The sequence below is a fragment of the Schistocerca gregaria genome, chromosome 5 (genome assembly GCF_023897955.1).
Source record: "Schistocerca gregaria isolate iqSchGreg1 chromosome 5, iqSchGreg1.2, whole genome shotgun sequence".
Classification (NCBI taxonomy): domain Eukaryota; kingdom Metazoa; phylum Arthropoda; class Insecta; order Orthoptera; family Acrididae; genus Schistocerca; species Schistocerca gregaria.
Window position 1 is genome coordinate 637,033,993 of NC_064924.1, and position 21,246 is coordinate 637,055,238.

At 38.8% G+C, this 21,246-nt stretch overlaps 1 protein-coding gene across 2 annotated transcripts; it reads left to right on the plus strand.

Moving 5' to 3' along the window:
• Positions 1 to 902: 902 nt before the first annotated feature.
• Positions 903 to 20,838, plus strand: LOC126272444 (p53 and DNA damage-regulated protein 1). Of its 2 annotated transcripts, XM_049975319.1 has the most exons (3): positions 903 to 1,028; positions 2,976 to 3,212; positions 20,522 to 20,838. In XM_049975319.1, the coding sequence occupies exons 1-3, from the start codon at positions 998 to 1,000 to the stop codon at positions 20,689 to 20,691; spliced, it is 438 nt and encodes a 145-aa protein (XP_049831276.1). In that variant the 5' UTR covers positions 903 to 997; the 3' UTR covers positions 20,692 to 20,838. The 2 variants fall into 2 exon arrangements, 1 of the variants encoding a protein (XP_049831276.1); XR_007549224.1 differs by lacking the exons at positions 903 to 1,028; positions 20,522 to 20,838 and adding an exon at positions 1,035 to 2,191 and having other exon boundaries at positions 2,976 to 3,058.
• The last annotated feature ends 408 nt before the right edge of the window (positions 20,839 to 21,246 follow it).

The following is a 21,246-nucleotide window of genomic DNA, read 5'->3' on the forward strand; positions in this document are numbered from 1 at the left end:
CCAAATCGTATGCAGTTCGACTGCACTGCCATTTAAATGCGGCGCGTTTGCTGTTTTTCCACTGTTCCCCCCTCTAGAGCTCGGAAAACATGGCTGAACGCTTTGGCATTATGACCTGGGCATGGCCCGCGAGCCGAAATCTTGGTCATTCTTGTTGGAAATAGTCTGGCATAAATAAAGGTACAACATGATATCCCATGCAGAGTACGAAAATCAAGATATAATCTTACACATCTACAAGCCAAAGTAGACTCTTTTAATTTTTAATATCATTTGTTATTGGTTTATTTATTTGAAGAATGCAATTTCGAAAAACATATTCATTTGGAAAACAGATCAACTACAATAAAGATGAAAGCTCAAGTAAAACCTCCTGTTACCTTTTACAATTTTACACCCAAATCAACTCCTATCAGTTCCATCTGTTTTTCTTTTGGACTTGCATTCTTTATGTAACCTGTATATGTTTGGTTACCGACTTTCGTAAGTTGACATCTGACAGGAATGGCTAATTTCTTCCTGAGTTCTGGGAAGCTTGTTTTTCTGTTTATTAAGAATTAGTTTCAGAGAAGTAGATTATCTTCTGGTCGGTCTTCCAGCCGGTGCAGATTATCTTAATTTGTACCGTATTATTTGCAAGTAATGGTGATATGTTGTATGTCTTTTTAGAAATTATTCGCTTATATCTTTGTGAGAAATGTCAATTGTTTAATAATTATAGAGTTATCATTAATTATACACAGGATTCACTCTCTGATAATAACAATAATAATGGTGGTGATGATGCTGATGATGATGACAATGACGATTATGATGCATTAGCGTTGCGCCACTTTTCAATGCATGAGCTTTGTCTAGCTCGCAGCATCAAGAAAATAGTACCTTTGTTATCTTTTGTCACAGTGTTCTTTGGTGCGGTTTCTGCAGTGGCTGAAAATTTTCAACTTATGTATTTGGTCTTGTGATAGAGAATTATAAAAAAAAAAAAATTGCAGGAATGGTTATGTCTGGTGTGAAAGCCGACGGTGGTGAGTTGTGCTGATGTGGATGGCCCCAGTGTCGTCTGTTTTCTTGCTCCAACTGAATTGGTGTTCCTTGTAGCTGTCATGGCTTTGCATCCAAACTGGCAGTCTCTTTCTACTGCCGTTTTCCAGTGGAAAACATTTGTAAGAGAGGGAGACTCCTACGTGCCCCGTAAAGGAAAAACTGTTCCTGTTTCAAGCCAGAATCTCACTGGTGACGAAGCTAAGCGGCTGTATGAAGAAATTGTGAAACAAGAACCCGAAAAGTCATCGGTGGGGAATGTAACTTCTGCAGCCAAATCTGCGGAAATATGTTTGAAAAGTGTGCGGCATGCCGATCTCACTGAAAGCTCTCCCGTGAGCAGCACGCCCTTGGATGTAGACGGATGTAACTGGATCAACAATATAATGAAGGCTGCTCAAAGTAACGACGTTTCCAGCGTTGCGTCGTTATTGAAAGGAAGAGAGAGTAACATAAATACTGTTGATCAGTATGGTTGGACAGTTCTGATGTGCGCTGCTGCCTCAGGATCTCTTGATGTAGTAAAACTGCTCGTTGACAGCGGCGCTGACATCGACGTGAAAGACAGAAGTGGGAATAGTTGTTTGAGTATTGCGGAAAAAATGAAGCATTTTCATATTGTTAATTACATGAGTTCTGGGCCCGTTTCAGAAGAGAAACCAAAATCTCGTAGAAAAAAGGACGTAGGTACTTTCTACTGTGCTGTTTGTAAACGCAGTTTCAGTGATGAAAAAGAGAAACATCTCACCTCAACTGTTCATCTTTTTAACTCTCACCCTGGTGCAGGCAGAACCTATTATTCTATTCCAGAGAGCAATAGAGGTTTCCAGATTTTGTTGAAAGCTGGTTGGGACAAGGAAAAGGGACTGGGTCCCGAAGGATCTGGTCAAAAGTTTCCTTTAAAAACTGTGTTAAGAAAGGATAGGCAGGGACTCGGTCAACCTACAAAAATGCCAGCCAGAGTGACACATTTTGACCCTTTTTCTACTGAAGCTGTCCGGATAGAGAAAAAATGTAAAGGAAGAAAGAAAAGGGAACTTTGTTCTCTGAAAGAGAAAAGGAAGGAGAGAATGTTACGCAAAATCTTAAGCTAAGAACCTGATACTGGTTTGTACTCTTGTATCGTCTTGAGAACTAGTATGTTGAGGTGAGCAGAAAATACTGTCTTAATTAAAACATTCTACTGCACCTACATGTCATCCATTCTACTTATGGCTGAGACCTGCATAATTTTGTGCAGATACTTTACATTTGTTGGTGATCAACACTTTCTTGTTGACATGTGATGGTAATTTTAAAGATTTGTGTGTACACTGATTATTAAAGGGCCTTGTTCTGGACAGATGCTCTTCCTGATTTTATTCTGTGAATGTGTCAATAGTAATGATAAAGAGAGATCTTGTATGTTAACACACTACCTTTACATTGTCATGATATTAAAAGTTCATTTAGTTTGAAATATCAATGTGGCTGTTATTATTTATCAATTTTGAAAAATACATTATGGTTTGAATTATAAAATACAAAACATAGTCTTCTTAAATTTGTGAAATGTGGCATTTTGTTTGTCTATTTTTTTATTAACTCATGTAGTGGTTATTATTTCCACTGGATGTAGAGAAAGAAATATGTTAAAATAGCGCATTTGTTATCTGAACATGTGAAACAAATAAATGGGAAGGCTGAAGACACTAAAACTGCCACTCTCAGTATTGAAAGTCTTGGATTTGACTTTCAAGTAGCAGTTTTAGTTTCAATTAACCATTTTTTTGTTATATATATCTTTATGTAGATGCTAGTACTTGATACTGAGTAAACATTGGTTTGCATTTAACAGAGTTTGATTAGCAGAGAACATTGAAAAATTGAATGTTCATTTTTACAAAATGAATGCTGTGTTTATTAATGTAATAGGCAACATGGCTTTACAGGCTTGGGCCTTTTGGAGAATCCTCAGCACAGTCTGCGACTGTTGAGTGAAATTGAAGAAGTTGGAGAAGAAATTCTAAGAGATCGTAATGAAGTTGTAGCCCTGGACCGTAGGCGAAATCATACCAGAGAAGCTCTCAGAGCTATACAGAAGTCTACTGCAGATAAAGTTTGGGTGTCAGTTGGATCTCTTTTAATAAAGATCCCAGAGAAGAAAGCTACTGAAATGCTCAAAAGAGGTTAGTTAAAATTTATTTTTGCTTTTGCTTTGCTCTGCTTGCAGCCTGTGATAGCACGATAGCTGAAGACTCTCGAGTCAGTAGTTCGCTATGTGTACAGTGTGATTAATGAGATTAGCAGGGTCTGAGGACGATAATCATCATGTGTGTAGATCGCCTCTTAACACTAGAACCGCTTGAACATATTGTATGCCTAATGGCTGATGTGGTCATTTTGACTGCTATGTGGAAATTATTATTTTTGTTCTCATTATCTTCATTTCAAATATGTGTTTTAGTTTTATAAAACTAAAATAAGATGAATTATATATCTCAAATTCAATATTTTTTTCTTTTTACTACAAACAACAATGAGTTTTTAGAAATGTTTTAACTAATTAACAAACACAATTTTTATTTCAAATTCTTTTAGTAAAGAAGCTGACATTTTATTGTGTACTCATTATTGTTGTTGTTGTCTTCAGTCCTGAGACTGGTTTGATGCAGCTCTCCATGCTACTCTATCCTGTGCAAGCTTCTTCATCTCCCAATACCTACTGCAACATACATCCTACTGAAACTGTTTAGTGTATTCATCTCTCGGTATCCCTCTACGATTTTTACCCTCCACGCTGCCCTCCAATGCTAAATCGGTTTCTGTACAAATTGTAAATAGCCTTTCACTCCCTGTATTTTACCCCTGCCACCTTTAGAATATGAAAGAGAGTATTCCAGTCAATATTGTCAAAAGCTTTCTCTAAGTCTACAGATGCTAGAATCGTAGGTTTGCCTTTCCTTAATCTTTCTTCTAAGATAAGTCGTAAGGTCAGTATTGCCTCACGTGTTCCAGTATTTCTACAGAATCCAAACTGATCTTCCCCGAGGTCGGCTTCTACTAGTTTTTCCATTCGTCTGTAAAGAATTCGAGTTAGTATTTTGCAGCTGTAGCTTATTAAACTGATTGTTTGGTAATTTTCACATCTGTCAACACCTGCTTTCTTTGGGATTGGAATAATTATATTCTTCTTGAAGTCTGAGGGTATTTCGCCTGTTTCATACATCTTGCTCACCAGATAGTAGAGTTTTGTCAGGACTGGCTCTCCCAATGCCGTCAGTAGTTCCAATGGAATGTTGTCCACTCCGGGGGCCTTGATCCGACTCAGGTCTTTCAGTGCTCTGTCAAACTCTTCACGCAGTATCGTATCTCCCATTTCATCTTCATCTACATCCTCTTCCATTTCCATAATATTGTCCTCAAGTACATCGCCCTTGTATAGTCCCTCTAGATACTCCTTCCACCTTTCTGCTTTCCCTTCTTTGCTTAGAACTGGGTTTCCATCTGAGCTCTTGATGTTCATACAAGTGGTTCTCTTATCTCCAAAGGTCTCTTTAATTTTCCTGTAGGCAGTATCTATCTTACCCCTAGTGAGGTAAGCATCTACATCCTTACATTTGTCCTCTAGCCATGCCTGCTTAGCCATTTTGCACTTCCTGTCGATCTCATATTTGAGACGTTTGTATTCCTTTTTGCCTGCTTCATTTACTGCATTTTTATATTTTCTCCTTTCATCAATTAAATTCAGTATCTCTTCTGTTACCCATGGATTTCTACTAGCCCTCGTCTTTTTACCTACTTGATCCTGTGCTGCCTTCACTACTTCATCCCTCAAAGCTACCCGTTCTTCTTCTACTGTATTTCTTTCCCCCATTTCTGTCAATTGTTCCCTTATGCTCTCCCTGAAACTCTGTACAACCTCTGGTTCTTTCAGTTTATCCAGGTCCCATCTGCTTAAATTCCCACCTTTTTGCAGTTTCTTCAGTTTTAATCTACCGTTCATAACCAATAGATTGTGGTCAGAGTCCACATCTGCCCCTGGAAATGCCTTAAATTTAAAACCTGGTTCCTAAATCTGTCTTACCATTATATAATCTATCTGATACCTTTTAGTATCTCCAGGGTTCTTCCATGTATACAACCTCCTTTCATGATTCTGAAACCAAGTGTTAGCTATGATTAAGTTGTGCTCTGTGCAGAATTCTACCATGTGGCTTCCTCTTTCATTTCTTAGCCCCAATCCATAGTCACTTACTACATTTCCTTCTCTCCCTTTTCCTACACTCCAATTCCAGTCACCCATGACTATTAAATTTTTGTCTCCCTTCACTATCTGAATAATTTCTTTTATTTCATCATACATTTCTTCAATTTCTTCATCATCTGCAAAGCTAGCTGGCATATAAACTTGTACTACTGTAGTAGGTGTGGGCTTCGTATCTATCTTGGCCACGATAATGCGTTCACTATGCTGTTTGTAGTAGCTTACCTGCATTCCTATTTTCCTATTCATTATTAAACCCACTCCTGCATTACCCCTATTTGATTTTGTATTTATAACCCTGTATTCACCTGACCAAAAGTCTTGTTCCTCCTGCCAACGAACTTCACTAATTCCCACTATATCTAACTTTAACCTATCCATTTCCCTTTTCAAATTTTCTAACCTACCTGCCCGATTAAGGGATCTGACATTCCACGCTCCGATCCGTAGAACGCCAGTTTTCTTTCTCCTGATAACGGCATCCTCTTGAGTAGTCCCCGACCGGAGATCCGAATGGGGGACTATTTTACCTCCAGAATATTTTACCCAAGAGGACGCCATCATCATTTAATCATACAGTAAAGCTGCATGGCCTTGGGAAAAATTACGGCAGTAGTTTCCCCCTTGCTTTGAGCCGTTCGCAGTACCAGCACAGCAAGCCCGTTTTGGTTATTGTTACAAGGCCAGATCAGTCAATCATCCAGACTGTTGCTCTTGCAACTACTGAAAAGGCTGCTGCCCCTCTTCAGGAACCACGCATTTGTCTGGCCTCTCAACAGATACCCCTCCGTTGTGGTTGTACTTACGGTATGGCTATCTGTATCGCTGAGGCACGCAAGCCTCCCCACCAACGACAAGGTCCATGGTTCATGGAATAAAATTAATTACTGTAATATTTTATGTAGTGCACTTAGTCATGAAATCTGTTTGCCAAATCCACATGCCACATATTTGTAAAACACTGCCAGACTTTTTCTTCAGTTTATTTCCACTCACTGATGTGAATTATTTATCTTTAGCAGGAGGAACTACGTACGTCCTTAGTTGTGTCTTCCGAACAAGAGCCATACATTCACCGTTTGCACTTTTTGTAGATATAACTTGTCTTATTCCTACACTTCATTTGACATTGTCTCCTCATTTTATTTCCTTCCACGGTGTTTCCCGATTTACCTTCTGTTTCCACCAACTTACTTTTCGAGTCCATGTACCCCGTACGAAGCTCCTCTGCTAGCTTTAGGATATAATTTCGACAAGTGATCTTTGTCCCTGTTTGATAGCTGCCGAGTCGAGAATATTATAAAATACATGAACTGGCCATCTTCGAATACCATCTCGAACAGTGTATTTTCTTGCCATTTGATCCACCACATCAATGCCATATTTTGTATTGCTCTAGAAATCTCTTGTCTGGAGTGATGCCCCCGCCCCCAGTCAGTTTGAAGTTCAACTTCTGAATGCAAAGTGCAATACAGAAGCACATTCTTGTTTTGTTTGGCCTGATATACAGTAAGAGTGCCACTGGAATGTTTGAAGAGATCTGAGTTGTAAAGATTATCCTTCACAGCATAAGAGATTTCTCTTCTTGATCATCTAATTGTTCCAACAGTGCAAGTACTATTAGTTCTCAGCTTGCCCACACCGAAACTGAGTTTATTGTGTGGTATCACTCCCTGTATATCTAGCAAAGCCAACCGGTGCCCTTGAATAGTGCAAGAAGTCTCTTTCAGAGTTTTTTGTTAGACACAATTTCTTTCGGTCTAGTTGTCCCGAAGATTCTGTATCTTGCTCTCCAGTGCCATGCATTCAAAGATTAAGTGCAATGAGTTTCTTCAACCTCATCACAGATCCTACATTTAGGGTCTTCTTCCATTATACCCATTGTGTGGAGGTGTTTTTTGGAATTCCCTTAATCTGTCATCAGTTCAGTCACGAGTTTCTCTTTTCCTGTTCAATCCCAGGATTGCAGAGCTTCTTTTAAAACATGGCTTGGACATCATTACCTTACCATGTTTCTGTTTATGGACATTGGTCCAATATTCTACATGCTGTTTCCTAAGCCAGTTCCATAGTTCTAGTTTGATCATAGCCTTGGTTATTGCCAGGACAGGTTCCAGTCCAATAAATGGAGTCGTTGCCCCCATCCTGATTAGTCTGTCGGCTTGTTCATTGCTACAGATCCCTGGGTGGCCAGGGACCCACACTAGGTTTACCATGTTGCTTCCCCCTAACTCCACCAGAGCCCTGTGGCGTTCTGTAACAATCTTAGATCTTGTTGCAGGAGCTGCCAATGATTTCAGGGTTGCTCTTAATGAGAGGGGCCCATGTTAGTTTCTCATATAAGGTTACCCCTTGATATTTCACTATCCCCTTCACAGGTAGAGTTTCATTGAAGAGCTTTAGATTCCAACTTGAGTGTTGGATATGCCTCTTCGTAAAGCCACCACAACACTCTTCTTAGGATTAACCCTCAGATCCTGTTCGATGCACCAATTTTGCAAAATGTACAATCCTTCTTGTGCCATATTTCTAACTGTGTCAATAAATTTTCCGAGTATTACTATGACAAGGTCATCTACATATCCTTGGCAGATACATTGTCTGGAATTTAATTCTTCAGTGAGTTCATTCACCACTAGATCCCTCAATAAAGTGGACAGAACTACTATTTGTGGGTAACCTCTAATGGTGTTAATTACCATCTTTTCATTCATCATGGTAGCCTCTACCTTCCTTCCTCTAAACATGGCCCTGGTCCACCTACATATAGTAGTCCCTAAGTCATGCACCTCTGCTGCCCTTACTATAGAATCGAAGGTTGTGTTACTGAAGTTGCCCTCGATATCCAGGAAGATGCGGAGGGCTATTTCTTGGAAGTGAAGTGCTTTCTCCACTTTCCCAATGAGTTGGTGGAGAGTTTGTCACGAACCCCCTCTACTGTTCAGGAAAAGTTATCTCCATAAGGACACCATTACGGTGTGGCTAATGGCTGCATAATACTTTAGTAGAGCTGGCCATGATGTCTCCTTTGTTGATGCTGCTGAGTCTGCATTGTCCATGGGGCTTCTCGTTGTCTAGGCGATGATTCCTTTGATGCTCTGGCTCCAAGAAGAGGTGCGGGTTTTTTAATTATTACTGGACTATCGAAAAATGACCCAGTACTCCACAGTTTCTTTGTATCAAAAACACATTTATTGCCAAAACTATATACACAACTACACTCAACCGTGGCCAACACTCAATTGGCCGTAAACCCGTTGTAGACCAAAGATCACGGTCGTAAGCTACAAAGAACATACAATTCCAATATCGATTATTGATCGCAACACCTAACTTAGTGTTATCTTAAGCAAAAGCTTTTTTAACATGACTTTAGTGTTGTAAGTATGAAAATGCGAACAAAATTCTGACATCAGAATAATGGAACTGCCAAGATTATGATTTTAAATAAATTAAAATTTTTAATAGGATTGTTTCCTTTTAATTGTGCTAACACGGAAATTGTTATACTAAGTGAAGGAAAACATACAATTTTTAACCTTAGAGTAAATGAAATACAAAAGAAGATTCACAATTTTCACTTAGAAGAGTCCATAATGTTGCAGCACTTCACATGTAACCATTGAAAGACTAACTTTTAATTGCAGGCTTGTTTTCTTTTCTTTTGTTGCCCACTTTTTACACTATTCACAGTCTGTCCCACATTGACCATCTACACATAGGTGACTTCCGTTAAAGGTCTGATTTCTGCATGTCCTGCAGTGCGTCTTTCCAAAGCTTAGCTGTTTGTATCACTTCATTGACTATAATGCCATGTTATCAAAAAAAAAAAAAAAAAAATCACATACAGAGATCACCTTTTGGTTACATAATGTTTATATTAAGTACATGGTTAGGATGCATAGTTAACCTTCTGGTAATGTTTATCTAGTGGGAGAAGTTTACAGAATCTGTCTGAGTAACACTACAAAGTTATGAACTGGTCCAACACAGATCCTTTAAATACTAATAAATTCAATAAACATGTAATACAAATGTATCAACACATTGGGTGTAAAATGTCTTATTACAGACTATAACACTTACTTCAAGGATAACAAAATTAGAATGTTTTCAAAAGTAAAGTTACAGGCGGTTTGTTACAAGGATTCATATTCACAGTAAAAGTGCAAAGGTAAAATCATGGATGAAAGTTTTGGAATGGTATGTATCTATCAAAATTAAAAAAATATTATTGCCTAAACTTTTGCAGTTGTTGAGAAAGAAATGTACAGTAATTCATGTGGTTTACTAAAAATGATTTTCTCCTAGTAGAGTTGGACATCTCAAGCACTTAAGTGTGTAGTAATTAGGACTCTGCCTTTAAGATTTTAAAAAATTAAACTTAATTGTTGCAAGACAGATTTAGTACTGATTAAAGGCTTGCATTATAAATGATGTCTCAAGTGTGGCGTGAGAAAGTTATTACACAAATTATCAAATATCAATCAAATTGCATAAACATACAGAAATATCAAGAACATAGCAAGCATATTACACAGAAAATCCATTGAAAACACTTCATGCAGTGAATACATATTAAACAAATAATAAACATTTTAAAGGGCACAAAACTGTAACAAAATCAGACAATTTTTTATATACAAAATTTCCAGTGAAAAACCTTTGTTCAGTCACCTTTTCACTTTATCAGACTAGTCTTATCCCTTTTGTTTATACAATTTCAACGAGACAATATTCCTTAGCCCGAGAACTTTCCTGGATTTAGGATACACCAACCGGTATGCATTCGGGTGTGGATGTTCTACAATCTCAAATGGACCCATGTACATATCAAAGAATTTCCTTATTTCAGAAGTTAGAATTTTTAATTTCTCATGTGATTTTACTAAAACATGATCTCCAACTTTAAACTTGGTTGCTTTGATCTTGCCATCATGTTGTCTTTTTCTCATTTCCCCCTTTTTATCATGGTTTCTTTGACTATGGCTTCACGTTCTCGCATAGTCATCATTGTGCATGGTGGAAATTCTACAAGTTCATTGATAATGTTGTTTGGTTTTAGATGAAACATAATTTCATGAGGTGAAAATCCTGTGGAAGTGTGCTGCAAGCTATTCATAACATCTTCAAAGTCTCGTACATGTAGGATGTTTATGACTGCAATATGTAAGACATAAACGACCAATCTCGCGCATATACCTCAGCTGGGTTTGACGACGGATTATATACAGATATTTGAACATGTTTGATTCCTGATTTATCAACAAAGGCTTTCCAAATTTTTGACAAAAACTGAGAACCGTTATCTGACAAGATTGCTTTTGGTTCCCCAACATTTAAGAAATAGTCTTTTTCAACTTTTGTGACTATCTCTTTACCTGTGGCTTTTCTGACAGGATACAACTTGATTAGTTTAGAAAATACATCCACCATGACAAAAATGTAGCAGTGGCCATTCCTACTCCGTGGAAGCGGCCCATAGAAATCAACAGCGACTAAGTCTAGAGGTTGTGCAGGAATAATGTTTTGCATTTCACCTTGACATTTTCTGTTACTTACTTTGACTCGTTGGCACTTGTAACAAGTTGACAATTCTTTTCTAACTTTCTTGGCCATATTGTAGAAGTATGTTTTCTTGTAATTTCTGCATACACTTCTGTATGCCACAATGACCATAGCTCTCATGAGTATACCTAATTAACCTCTCAGCTTCCTCCTCAGGCCAGCATAGTTTCCAATTGTCCGAGTCTTCATCAGTTCTAAACAGAGTACCTTTAAACACCTTATAGTACTTGTCTAATTTTTTATAGTTTTTTTTTCCCTAAACAGCTCTTTACTAATTTCCAATCTGCATCACGGTTCTGGCTCCTCCTGATTTTATTACACAATGTTCTAACAACTTTTTCATCCGTGACCCCTTTAATATACCTCATTTTAAACTGTTTTTCTTCATTTTGATCAAAAATTTCTGTTTCCCCTCCTACTGGTAGCCTTGATAGAGCATCCTCAACTATGTTGTCAGTGCCTTTAATATACTTAATTTCAAAGTGGAATTGTTGTAAATGCAATGCCCATCTTGTAAGCCTATCATGATAGAGCTTGCATTCCTGTATATAGCTTAAGGCTTTATGATCAGAGTACACTATTACCTTATGTCCAAGTAAATAGGTCCTGAATTTTGCAAATGACCACTGTATAGCTAATAGCTCTTTTTCTGTTACTGTATGGTTCTTTTCATGCTTCAGTAACACTCTGCTTGCAAATGCAATTGCAGCATGAACTGTCTCCCCATTGACTTCTTTTACTTGAAATAATTCAGCACATAGCCCATAATCACTGCTGTCAGTATGTAAACAGAAAGGTAAATTGAAATCTGGTCTGTGTAACAGGTTCTGGTTATTTAGTTCCTTTTTTATTATGTCGAAAGCCTCTTGACAATCTTTACTCCATATCCAAACAGTGTCCTTCTTTACCAAGTTACTTAGACAGGGTGTGTTTAAGCTTTGTTTACTTACAAATTTTCTGTAGAAGCCACATAGCCCATAAAATGATTTCAGTTGTTTTCTGTTACGGGGTATAAGAAACTCTGCAATAGCTTTAATTTTGTCTGGATCAGCCAAAATTCTTTTTTCTGTTATGATATGCCCCAAAAATTTTAACTCAGGTACTGCAAATTTGCACTTTTCTAGTTTTAGTGTCATTCCCCCGCTTCTAAGTTTCTCGCACGCCTGTCTTAAAAGCCCAACATGCTCATTCCAATCTTACCCAGTTACTAAAATGTCATCTACATAAATCACTAATTTGGATACAAGTTCCTGCCCAAGCACATGGTCTAAAGCTCTAATGAATTCTGCTACCGATGAGTTCAAGCCAAACGAGACTACACAATACTGATAGCAACGGCCATTGTACAGAAAAGTAGTGTATTTCCTAGATTTGGGTGCCAGGGGTACTTGGTGAAAGCTTGAGGTTAAGTCTAGACTTGACATTAATTTTATGTCCTTGAACTTGTGCAACAGCTCATCAATGTTTTCAGGGTGGTCTGTTTCCCTGTATAAGATCTTGTTTAAAGGCCTGGAGTCAAGAACTATTCTCACTCCCCCATCCCTCTTTGACACAACTACCAGCGGGTTATTATAAGCACTGATACTCCTTTCAATAATGCCATACACTTCCATCTTATGTAATTCTTTCTCAACTGCTGTACATTTTGCTATGGGCACACCATATGGTTTTATGAAAAATGGGTCATATGGTCTTACTTGCAAAGTACATTCGTAACCCCTAACTTTCCCTGGAATGTTGCTAAAGACATATCACTGTATTCCCATAACAAAGACTCTAGTTCCTGTTTTTGCTCATTGTTTAGACCACTAGCTTCGGAAATCTTTGTGTTTACCAGTGTGTTGAAATCTACTTCACTTAAATCCAGCTCTGTTATGTGTTTGTCAACATATTTCTTCTCCTTTACAAGATTTATAGTGTTAAATTTATCATTACACAACACTCTATTTGATCTGACAAACTTGGTGGAGATACACCCCCCATTTGGTGTTGTTATGATAATTTTTTGTCCTCCCCAATCAAATCTTGCATCTACACTCCGAATCCATGACATCCCAAGAATACAGTCCTCACTGAGGCCTGGTATAATTAGGCATCCACGTGTAAATGTGACTCCCTCAATTGTAAAAGATAACAAAGTTTGTCTTTTCACAGTTTTACTATGTTTTCCTGTAGCCCCTCTTATTTTCACCCCAGTGACTGGCATTTCAATGTAATCTTTCTCGCACTTCAGCTTTTTGCTTAGAATTTCAGATATTCCTAAACCTGACTCCCTGTGTCTATAAGGCACTTGCCTTCCCAGGTACCAACTTTTGCTCTAATGAACGGACTACCTATGTCATCACCTTTTTGAGGCTGAACGTATTCATACAATAAATCATTCTGAATTTCACTGAAACAATGACTTTCTGACTTACAAGTACCTATATTACTGTCACCTTTATTATCTATGGTCATAACATTAACACACACATCATTAGGACTGTCACTTGCATTGATAATTTCATTAATCCAAATATTTTCACCCATATAACATTGTTCACCACTAAGGTATTTATCCTTCAGTTGTTCAACAATAATATGTTTAGTGTTTTTCCACCAATCAGGATATAAAATTTGAGACATATTAAGAACCATTTTTCTAAAATTGCTATCATTTTTAATTGCATCACTATTTAGTCACATATTATAAAGAAATAACTCACCTTTGTTCATTGCAAATGGTAGCCTACTTGCACAGTCAGTTTTACTGTTCAGGGAATCTTTATAAACTGCCCAGGTTCCTTCGTAAGATGTTGGATTACAGAGCCTATTGGTTGTGACACTGGCATTATCACCACTTAAACTGTTAATAACATCCTTGGGTACATCTACAAGATGCATATCAGTTTCTTCCACAACACCTAATGCCTTCATTTCCTCTTTAAAGCAAACAAAATATTTTTCACCATCATCATGTATAATTAAATCTTCATTTTCCCAAATACTACAATCATCAACCTCTCTCTCCTGAAAACTTAAAATGTTGCTTTCACACCCAAGTGTTTTTAATTCTTTGCTCGTTAAATCAGTGTCAACCATTTGCTCACCTGGTTCTTTCATCAGTGCATAAATTCCTAAATCATTTAAACCGTTAACCTGCTGATCAACTGACAAACTACAAGCTTCTGGCCATACATAAAATTCAACTAAGTCAATTATTTTCTCTGGGTCTTTATTGCAACTAATGTGTTCGTTCTTAACAGGTACTGTGTTTAGAGGGTAGTACAGTCATAAGATAACTACTCATTACTTGAGATGTATCTCTTGATGCAACGTAGTCAGTGTTATTGGTCCATCTATTATCTATGCTTTTCGCCCCTACCTTGTGGACCGACAATCGAGCGCATGCTAGTTTTTTTCTTCATGACTTCCCATAGCATTCTGACTCCCAGCGTCCCTATGTTCACGCCAATTCCTGTTTTCAGACTCCCTGTAATTACTTCTGTTCCAATTGTTCCCAGATTGTCCTCTTGAATGGAAATTATAGCTTTCCCTTGAATGGAAATTATTATTAATATTGTGACTATTTTGTTCCCTATGATGAAAACTATGGTTGTTGGGCCTACTGTTTTCCCTCCTGTTAAAATTAGTGTTTCCCCAACTATGATCCCCACCTCTTTGTGCGTGATTGAAATAGTGTTTTGGTTTCCCCACTTTGTCTATAATCCTGTCAAGTTTGTCCACATAGTTTAGAAATTGTTCAATGTTGTCATCTGGTCCATACACTAGGTCCCATTGCACATCTGTTGGCAACCTCCTCTTTAAAGCATCTATCTGTGTGAGCTCATCAAAGGGTTTACTCAAATGTACAAGTTTCTTCAGTTGATTCTTACAAAACTGTTTCATAGTCCCCTGTGTTTCTCTGTAATTTGGTCCATTCAGGAACTCGCTCTTTATCCTGGCTTGTTCAGTTTCAGACCAGAACCGTCTTAAGAACTCAATTTCAAATTCGGCATAAGACACGCCCATAGAAAAATTTTGATTGGCCCATGACAAAGATTCCCCCTCCAAAAATTTTTTAACAAAGTCAGTCCACTTTACTGCTTCGTTTCGTCTCCCTTGACTTCCATGTATTGCACATCTTCGTACCACGTGGTCATTAGACTTCTGCAAAACAGATTTCGTCAATCCAGTACATATAAATGTCTTAATCACGGACGAGCCCCCAGTTGTCACGAACCCGCTCTACTGTTCAGGAAAAGTTATTTCCATAAGGACACCGTTACGGTGTGACTAATGGCTGCATAATACTTTAGTAGAGCTGGCCATGATGTCTCCTTTGTTGATGCTGCTGAGTCTGCATTGTCCATGTGGCTTCTCGTTGTCTAGGCGATGATTCCTTTGATGCTCTGGGTCCAAGAAGAGGTACGGGTTTTTTAATTATTACTGGACTATCGAAAAATGATGCAGTACTCCACAGTTTCTTTGTATCGAAAACACATTTATTGCCAAAACTGTATACACAACTACACTCAACCGTGGCCAACACTCAAGTGGCCGTAAACCCGTTGTAGACCAAAGATCACGGTCATAAGCTACAAAGAACATACAATTTCAATATCGATTATTGATCGCAACACCTAACTTTGTATTATCTTAAGCAAAAGCTTTTTTAACATGACTTTCGTGTATAATAAAATAAAATGATGTCTATTTGTCAGTTCCATTACAAGTTGTCTCACATGATTTACCTGGTTGAGATGCATGTTGGTTTGAATATCTCTCTCTCTCTCTCTCTCTCTCTCTCTCTCCTCTCTTCTCTCTCTCTCTCTCTATTCGTTTAGTCGGTTCCAACTCTTTGTGATCCCATGAACCAAATCACGTCACCTTTTTCCTGTCTTGCACTTTCTCCCGTAGACCTTCCAGGTTGGAACACATTACTTCTGTGATGCCATCGATCCATCTCATCCTCTGTCGTCCTCTTCTTCTAGTTCCTTCAATCTTCCCCAGCATTAATGTTTTTTCCAGCAAGGTTTTGTTTTAACATTAGACCTTCCAGGGAGAAATCTGCTTTTATGTGCTACAATATTGATCTGTTGGTTCTCTTTGCAGTCCATGGAACTCTAAGAAGTTTCTTCCAACACCACAAATCGAAGGAGTCAATTCTTCGCCGTTCAGCCTTTCTAATGGTCCAGGTCTCACATCCATACATCACAACAGGAAAGACCATAGCCCTCACAATACGGTATTTGTTGCTAGTGTTATATCTCTGGACCTTATAACCTTGTCAAGGTTTGACATCGCCTGTCTACCGAGCAACAGGCGTCTCCAGATTTCATAGCTGCAGTCGCCATGAGCAGAGATCTGGGAATCGAAATAACTGAATGTGATCACTACCTCCATTGTTTCTCCTGCTATATCCCACAAATTGGTATGTGTAGTTGCCATAATTTTCGTTTTCGTCACATTCAGCCTAAGACTGCCCTTTTCACTTTCGTCTTTCACCTTCAGCAAGTGTGTTCTCAATTCTTCTTCACTTTCTGCCAACAGGATCGTATCATCCGCGTACCTGAGGTTGTTTACATTTATTCCAGCTGTTTTAATTCCTGTTCCTCCTTCATCTAGCCTCACATTCCTCATAACATGATCTGCATACAGATTGAACAGGTACGGTGACAGTATGCAGCCTTGCCGGACCCCTTTCTGAATCTTTATCCATTTCATTGTTCCATACATAGTTCTCACCATGGCTTCTTGGTCAAGGTATAAACTCCGTATCAGGTGAATGAGGTGACCTGGTACACCTATCGAGATGGTCCCTAATTAGCCTCCTCTCCCCAACGTATACATTAACCAGTTTTTTTCCAATGTTTTGAGAATGGAGGAGGACAGACTTATAGGTCTCATATCCTTGGCCTTGGTATGATCAATTTTCCCTGGCTTTGGAATGAAGACACCCTTCACTGTCCTCCAAGCATTGGGAATGAGTCCTACTGCTAGGCTAACCCTCAATAGCCTGCAGGAGAGCTGGAAAAATTCCATCTGGGCCAGGTGACATGAACGGTTGAATATGTTCCCACTGCCTGTTGGATTTTATTGAAGTCCACACACTCCTTGGCTGATTTCCAGTCCTGTCTTCAAGTGCCTGTCTCTCTGGGATCTCATTCTGGTCTGTGTTGTCCAGCAGAGCATATTGAAGAAAGTGAGTTTTGAGCAGCAGTTCCAACGTCTTACGTGCTGTCTTTGTATATTCCCAATCTTCTTTTTTCAACATACCTCCTGGATTGGTTGGTACTCTAGTGAGAATTCTGTGAAGTCTGTCTTGAACAGCCATGCTCTCCACTTCCTCACAGAATACCTTCCAGGATGCCTTCTTTGCTTGTCTGATTGCAAGGTTGTAATTGACAAGGGCCTCACAATATTAAGCCCCATTGTCCTTTACGTCTCACAATGTTAAACAGTCTCTGTACCTGTTTTCTTTGTGTTTCCAAGTTATTGTTCCACCAAGGCACACTCCCATTTGTGCGCTTCTTGGTGATCATGCAGTTTTCCTGATACGAAGTCACTATGGCAGAGGTAACAGCCACTTCTACTTCCTCAAACTCTACTGAATTCCTTATCGAGGTTTTAATTTCTGATAAGCCTAACTCAAGGTCCCTCTCAGTCTGTTTTCCTGGGATTCCTATAGGTCTTGGTCTGTCTGATTCCCATTTCAACCTTGAATTTAATGTACATGCGGTCCAATGAGGATGACTCTAATGCCACATACCATTGTTTGACATAGCTGCCCATCATCATGGAACCAAAGGTTATGTCAATTTCTTCTTCCCTTCTGCTATTCCTGAATGTAGGTTCATTAGCCCTAGTTGTTAGCGAAAAGAAATCTACTGTTGGTGTCCCTGCGGCCCCACACTAGGTTGTGGGCATTGGTGTCGCATCCCACCAGCAGTTGGTCACCTTGCCAATGACAAGCCTCTACCAGTCTCCTCACCTCCAAAGGAGGAGGAGAGCTAAGGGAGGCATACTGAGGCCAGAATAGTTTCCCTCGTGATACCTTCCTCACATTGCTGCATTTTAATGGTCACTAAGTCCCTGGAGCAGAAATCCATGACTGGCATGAAAGAAATTCCATTTCTTACATAGATGCATGTTCTGGAGCTTCTTAGATTCCTAGCATAAATCAGCTTACCTCCAGTGCCATGAGGCCCGATACACCTTCTTTATATAAATAGGGTTCTTGTATCAGGGCCACGCCCACTTCCTGCCTCCCCACGCAGCATCTCAGAGCACCAGAGGTCCCTTTACTGTGCTGCAGATTAATCTGCAGCACCTCCAGTCTCCGTCTTGCTGCCATCTCTGAGGTCTTTAAGAACCCTAACAGTGACCTGCGAGAACCCTAAAAACGATTTCAGGTCTGCTCCCGCTATGCCTTCAGGGACTTCTCTCCGACCTACACGACCAGCGTTCGTCCTTCCGGTACAACCTTGTGGTTGATCACTCTTCTGTTGAGACTTTTAGGTTCTGGGCACTTATTTTCTTGAACAGAGTCTTAGGAGAGACTTCCTTAAGGATCTTTGGTACCCATATTGACACTTTTGCAGTCTTAAGAAGCTCCGCTGCCGTCTTGACCAGCAGCTTCTCATCTTCCCACGAGGATATTGTGGGCACCTTGTCCTTAAGCCATTCCAGTGTGCACCCCTTCACAGACAAAAATGAGGGCATCACAATAAGTAGACCCTCCTGAAGTTGGGTCCTGGGCCAGTATCTGTTCAGAGTAATTGTCATCTAAATCCTGAATTTTATATGAAAGTTGAATTTTGACATGTAAATAATGCATTTCATAATTATTACTAACCTGGCTGAACAACTACGTTTTCAGCATAATCTGAATCAGTGCTTCCAGAATGATCGCTTGGTTGACAGTAATCTCCGCCTGCATCTTCGCTTAAGTCTTTTGCATCTAGGTCACATTCTGCTTCAGACTTATCATCTGGAATATCATGTAAGAGAGCGAACCATTCTGCTTCGGTAAGCGACAGATCTGCGAGCTGTGATTACTATGTTGCTACAAGCTAATGAGTGACAATAAGACTGGAGACGCGGAGACAAACAGTGGACATCAGTAAATTAAGAGTTTCATTATTGTGCATATTATTGCTGTTTAGAGACTGATTGTTACAGATTCAGTCTCAACCAGAGGAAGGAGGGCATGCTGTAAGACATTTTATTACATTAATCAATACCGCAGTCAGAATGACCTCTCTTGTGGTTCTAGATACACTTGTTAACAAGTGTGGGTGATTCTGACTTTTAATTTGGAAAAGTCACTTAATCTCATTTGCAATACGAGAAAAACTGCAGTCAAAATAACGTTTTGAAAATGTGTTGCAGTCATTTTGACTGCTCTGGTGGTTCTAGTGTTAAGAATTTGGAGTTGGGAATTTATCACCCCCCCTCTCCCCGGATCATTATTGTGAAGCATGCATTTCAGGAAAGGTGTTAAAAGTGTCACCCCATCAATTTTGTACTGGCAGAAACAGTTTGTGCACAATTGACTGGAAATAAAAAAAGTTACTTTGATGGTTGTGGTAGAAATCAGACTTAAGTAAAACCTGATAAGCAAAGAAAACAGATTTTATATTAGTAAGGTACTGAAACTGTGCTTTGCATGTTAATGGCAAAGTGTGAAGTGGGATGTAAACCCAGCAATTGACTAAGCACAGCCGCATTCTTCATAACAGCGCTGTTCACCTTATGTCGGGGATACCACTAAGAATATACCTTGGTGGACAAGCTTGGCCACCACCAGATGATTATTTAGTAAGAGCCTTGTAAAATAATCATTAATTTAAGTCTTCAAGAACCACTTTCCTATTAAATATTTTGTTTGTGGAATGGTTTTTAATTGTCTTATTGTCACCTTACTTCACATATACAAATAATCAGTCACAAAAACACATTAAAAGGCCTACAGTTTGAACAAGAAAGAGCAGACTTGTTTTGCTTGAGAGTAATGTGCGTAGACTTTTAATAGTCCTAATGCAGGAAAAACCACCCTACTTTGCAAACAGAGTTACTTTCCAAGATTTGAGAATGTGTCTGTGCTTTCGGGTCTAATCTTCGTGACAGTGTCCTCTCTTGATGATATCTTGGCTTGATTGTTAGCGTCAGACTGCAAATTTGAAGGTTGGAGGTTTGGATGTAGATTGTTTTTCTGATTTCATCACTGTGGCGATGACTTCTCACCACAGACAGCGCATAATGGCCAGAGATGACAAAAGCCATATGAATGTGAGTGAGGTATGTGTGTTTTTCTACATCATTAGGAGGATTCCATTTGATAGCTTGTAATACCTTACAGTCTTCTTTCATCTAGCCTGTTTTAGCACTCGATCTATTTGATATTGTTGTTGTTTTGTCCCAAATTTCCCATTATTTTTTATGGTGCCTAAGTGTCATAGAGCAGTTTGTGAGTCTTGATATTTATAAATAAATCCAATAATGTATATTTGATATTAATAGGTTTTATATTTGAAATTTCATAAGTGTTCAGTCATTTGTAGGATGTTGGTTGTGTGTTAGATATAAAGTTGTTAGATTTTTATCTTTGAAAATATAAAGAATTCTTCTGCTTCACAAATATCCAAATTTAGTCTGTATTACATTTGTTTTGTTTTTCAGATCAGATTCAAGTTGACGTTGAAATCAACAAAATGCGCAGTGAACTGAAACTTAAAGTGAATAAACTGCGTGACATGGAACACCAAGCTCCAGTACCTGGTCTGATGCTAAATGCATTGACATCTTCAGAAATGGGTGCTATAAAAACTGCAATGGGTTTCAGTAACTGAAAATTTCAAGCAGTGGTTCATTGATATTAAAGAAAAACAATTGTACAGTATTGATTGATATGTAAGAAATTTTACACACTCTGTATTTTGTATTGTATACAACCCAGGAATAAATATTAAATGCGTTCTGGTGAGGATGTGTTAACATTGGTTTTGTTTTCTTTTAATAGTAATCACTTTTGGGCTATTATGTATTATCCCGTCACATTTGTGTCCTGTGGGAAGCTGCCTTTATGTACAGAATTTTACTTTCAGTGATATCCCTATAGTATGCATACTCCACTCTCGGTGTTCTTCTGTGCTTGCTGAACTAATTTTAATATGCAATATGTATGAGCAGGAGACTTTCCAGTTTGTCCCCCTATGACAGTTCTGGCCTTTTTTCCTGCCAATAATGCTCATGAACACACAGCATTGCTATTGCTTATCACAGGTAGATGCCTAAAATGTACAATTAAACCTGAGGGTTTGGTACTACTTCAGTGTTTGGGAAGACACAACTCACCATTCATCACCTTTCAATGGCTTGCCACGATACCTTTGCCATACTACATA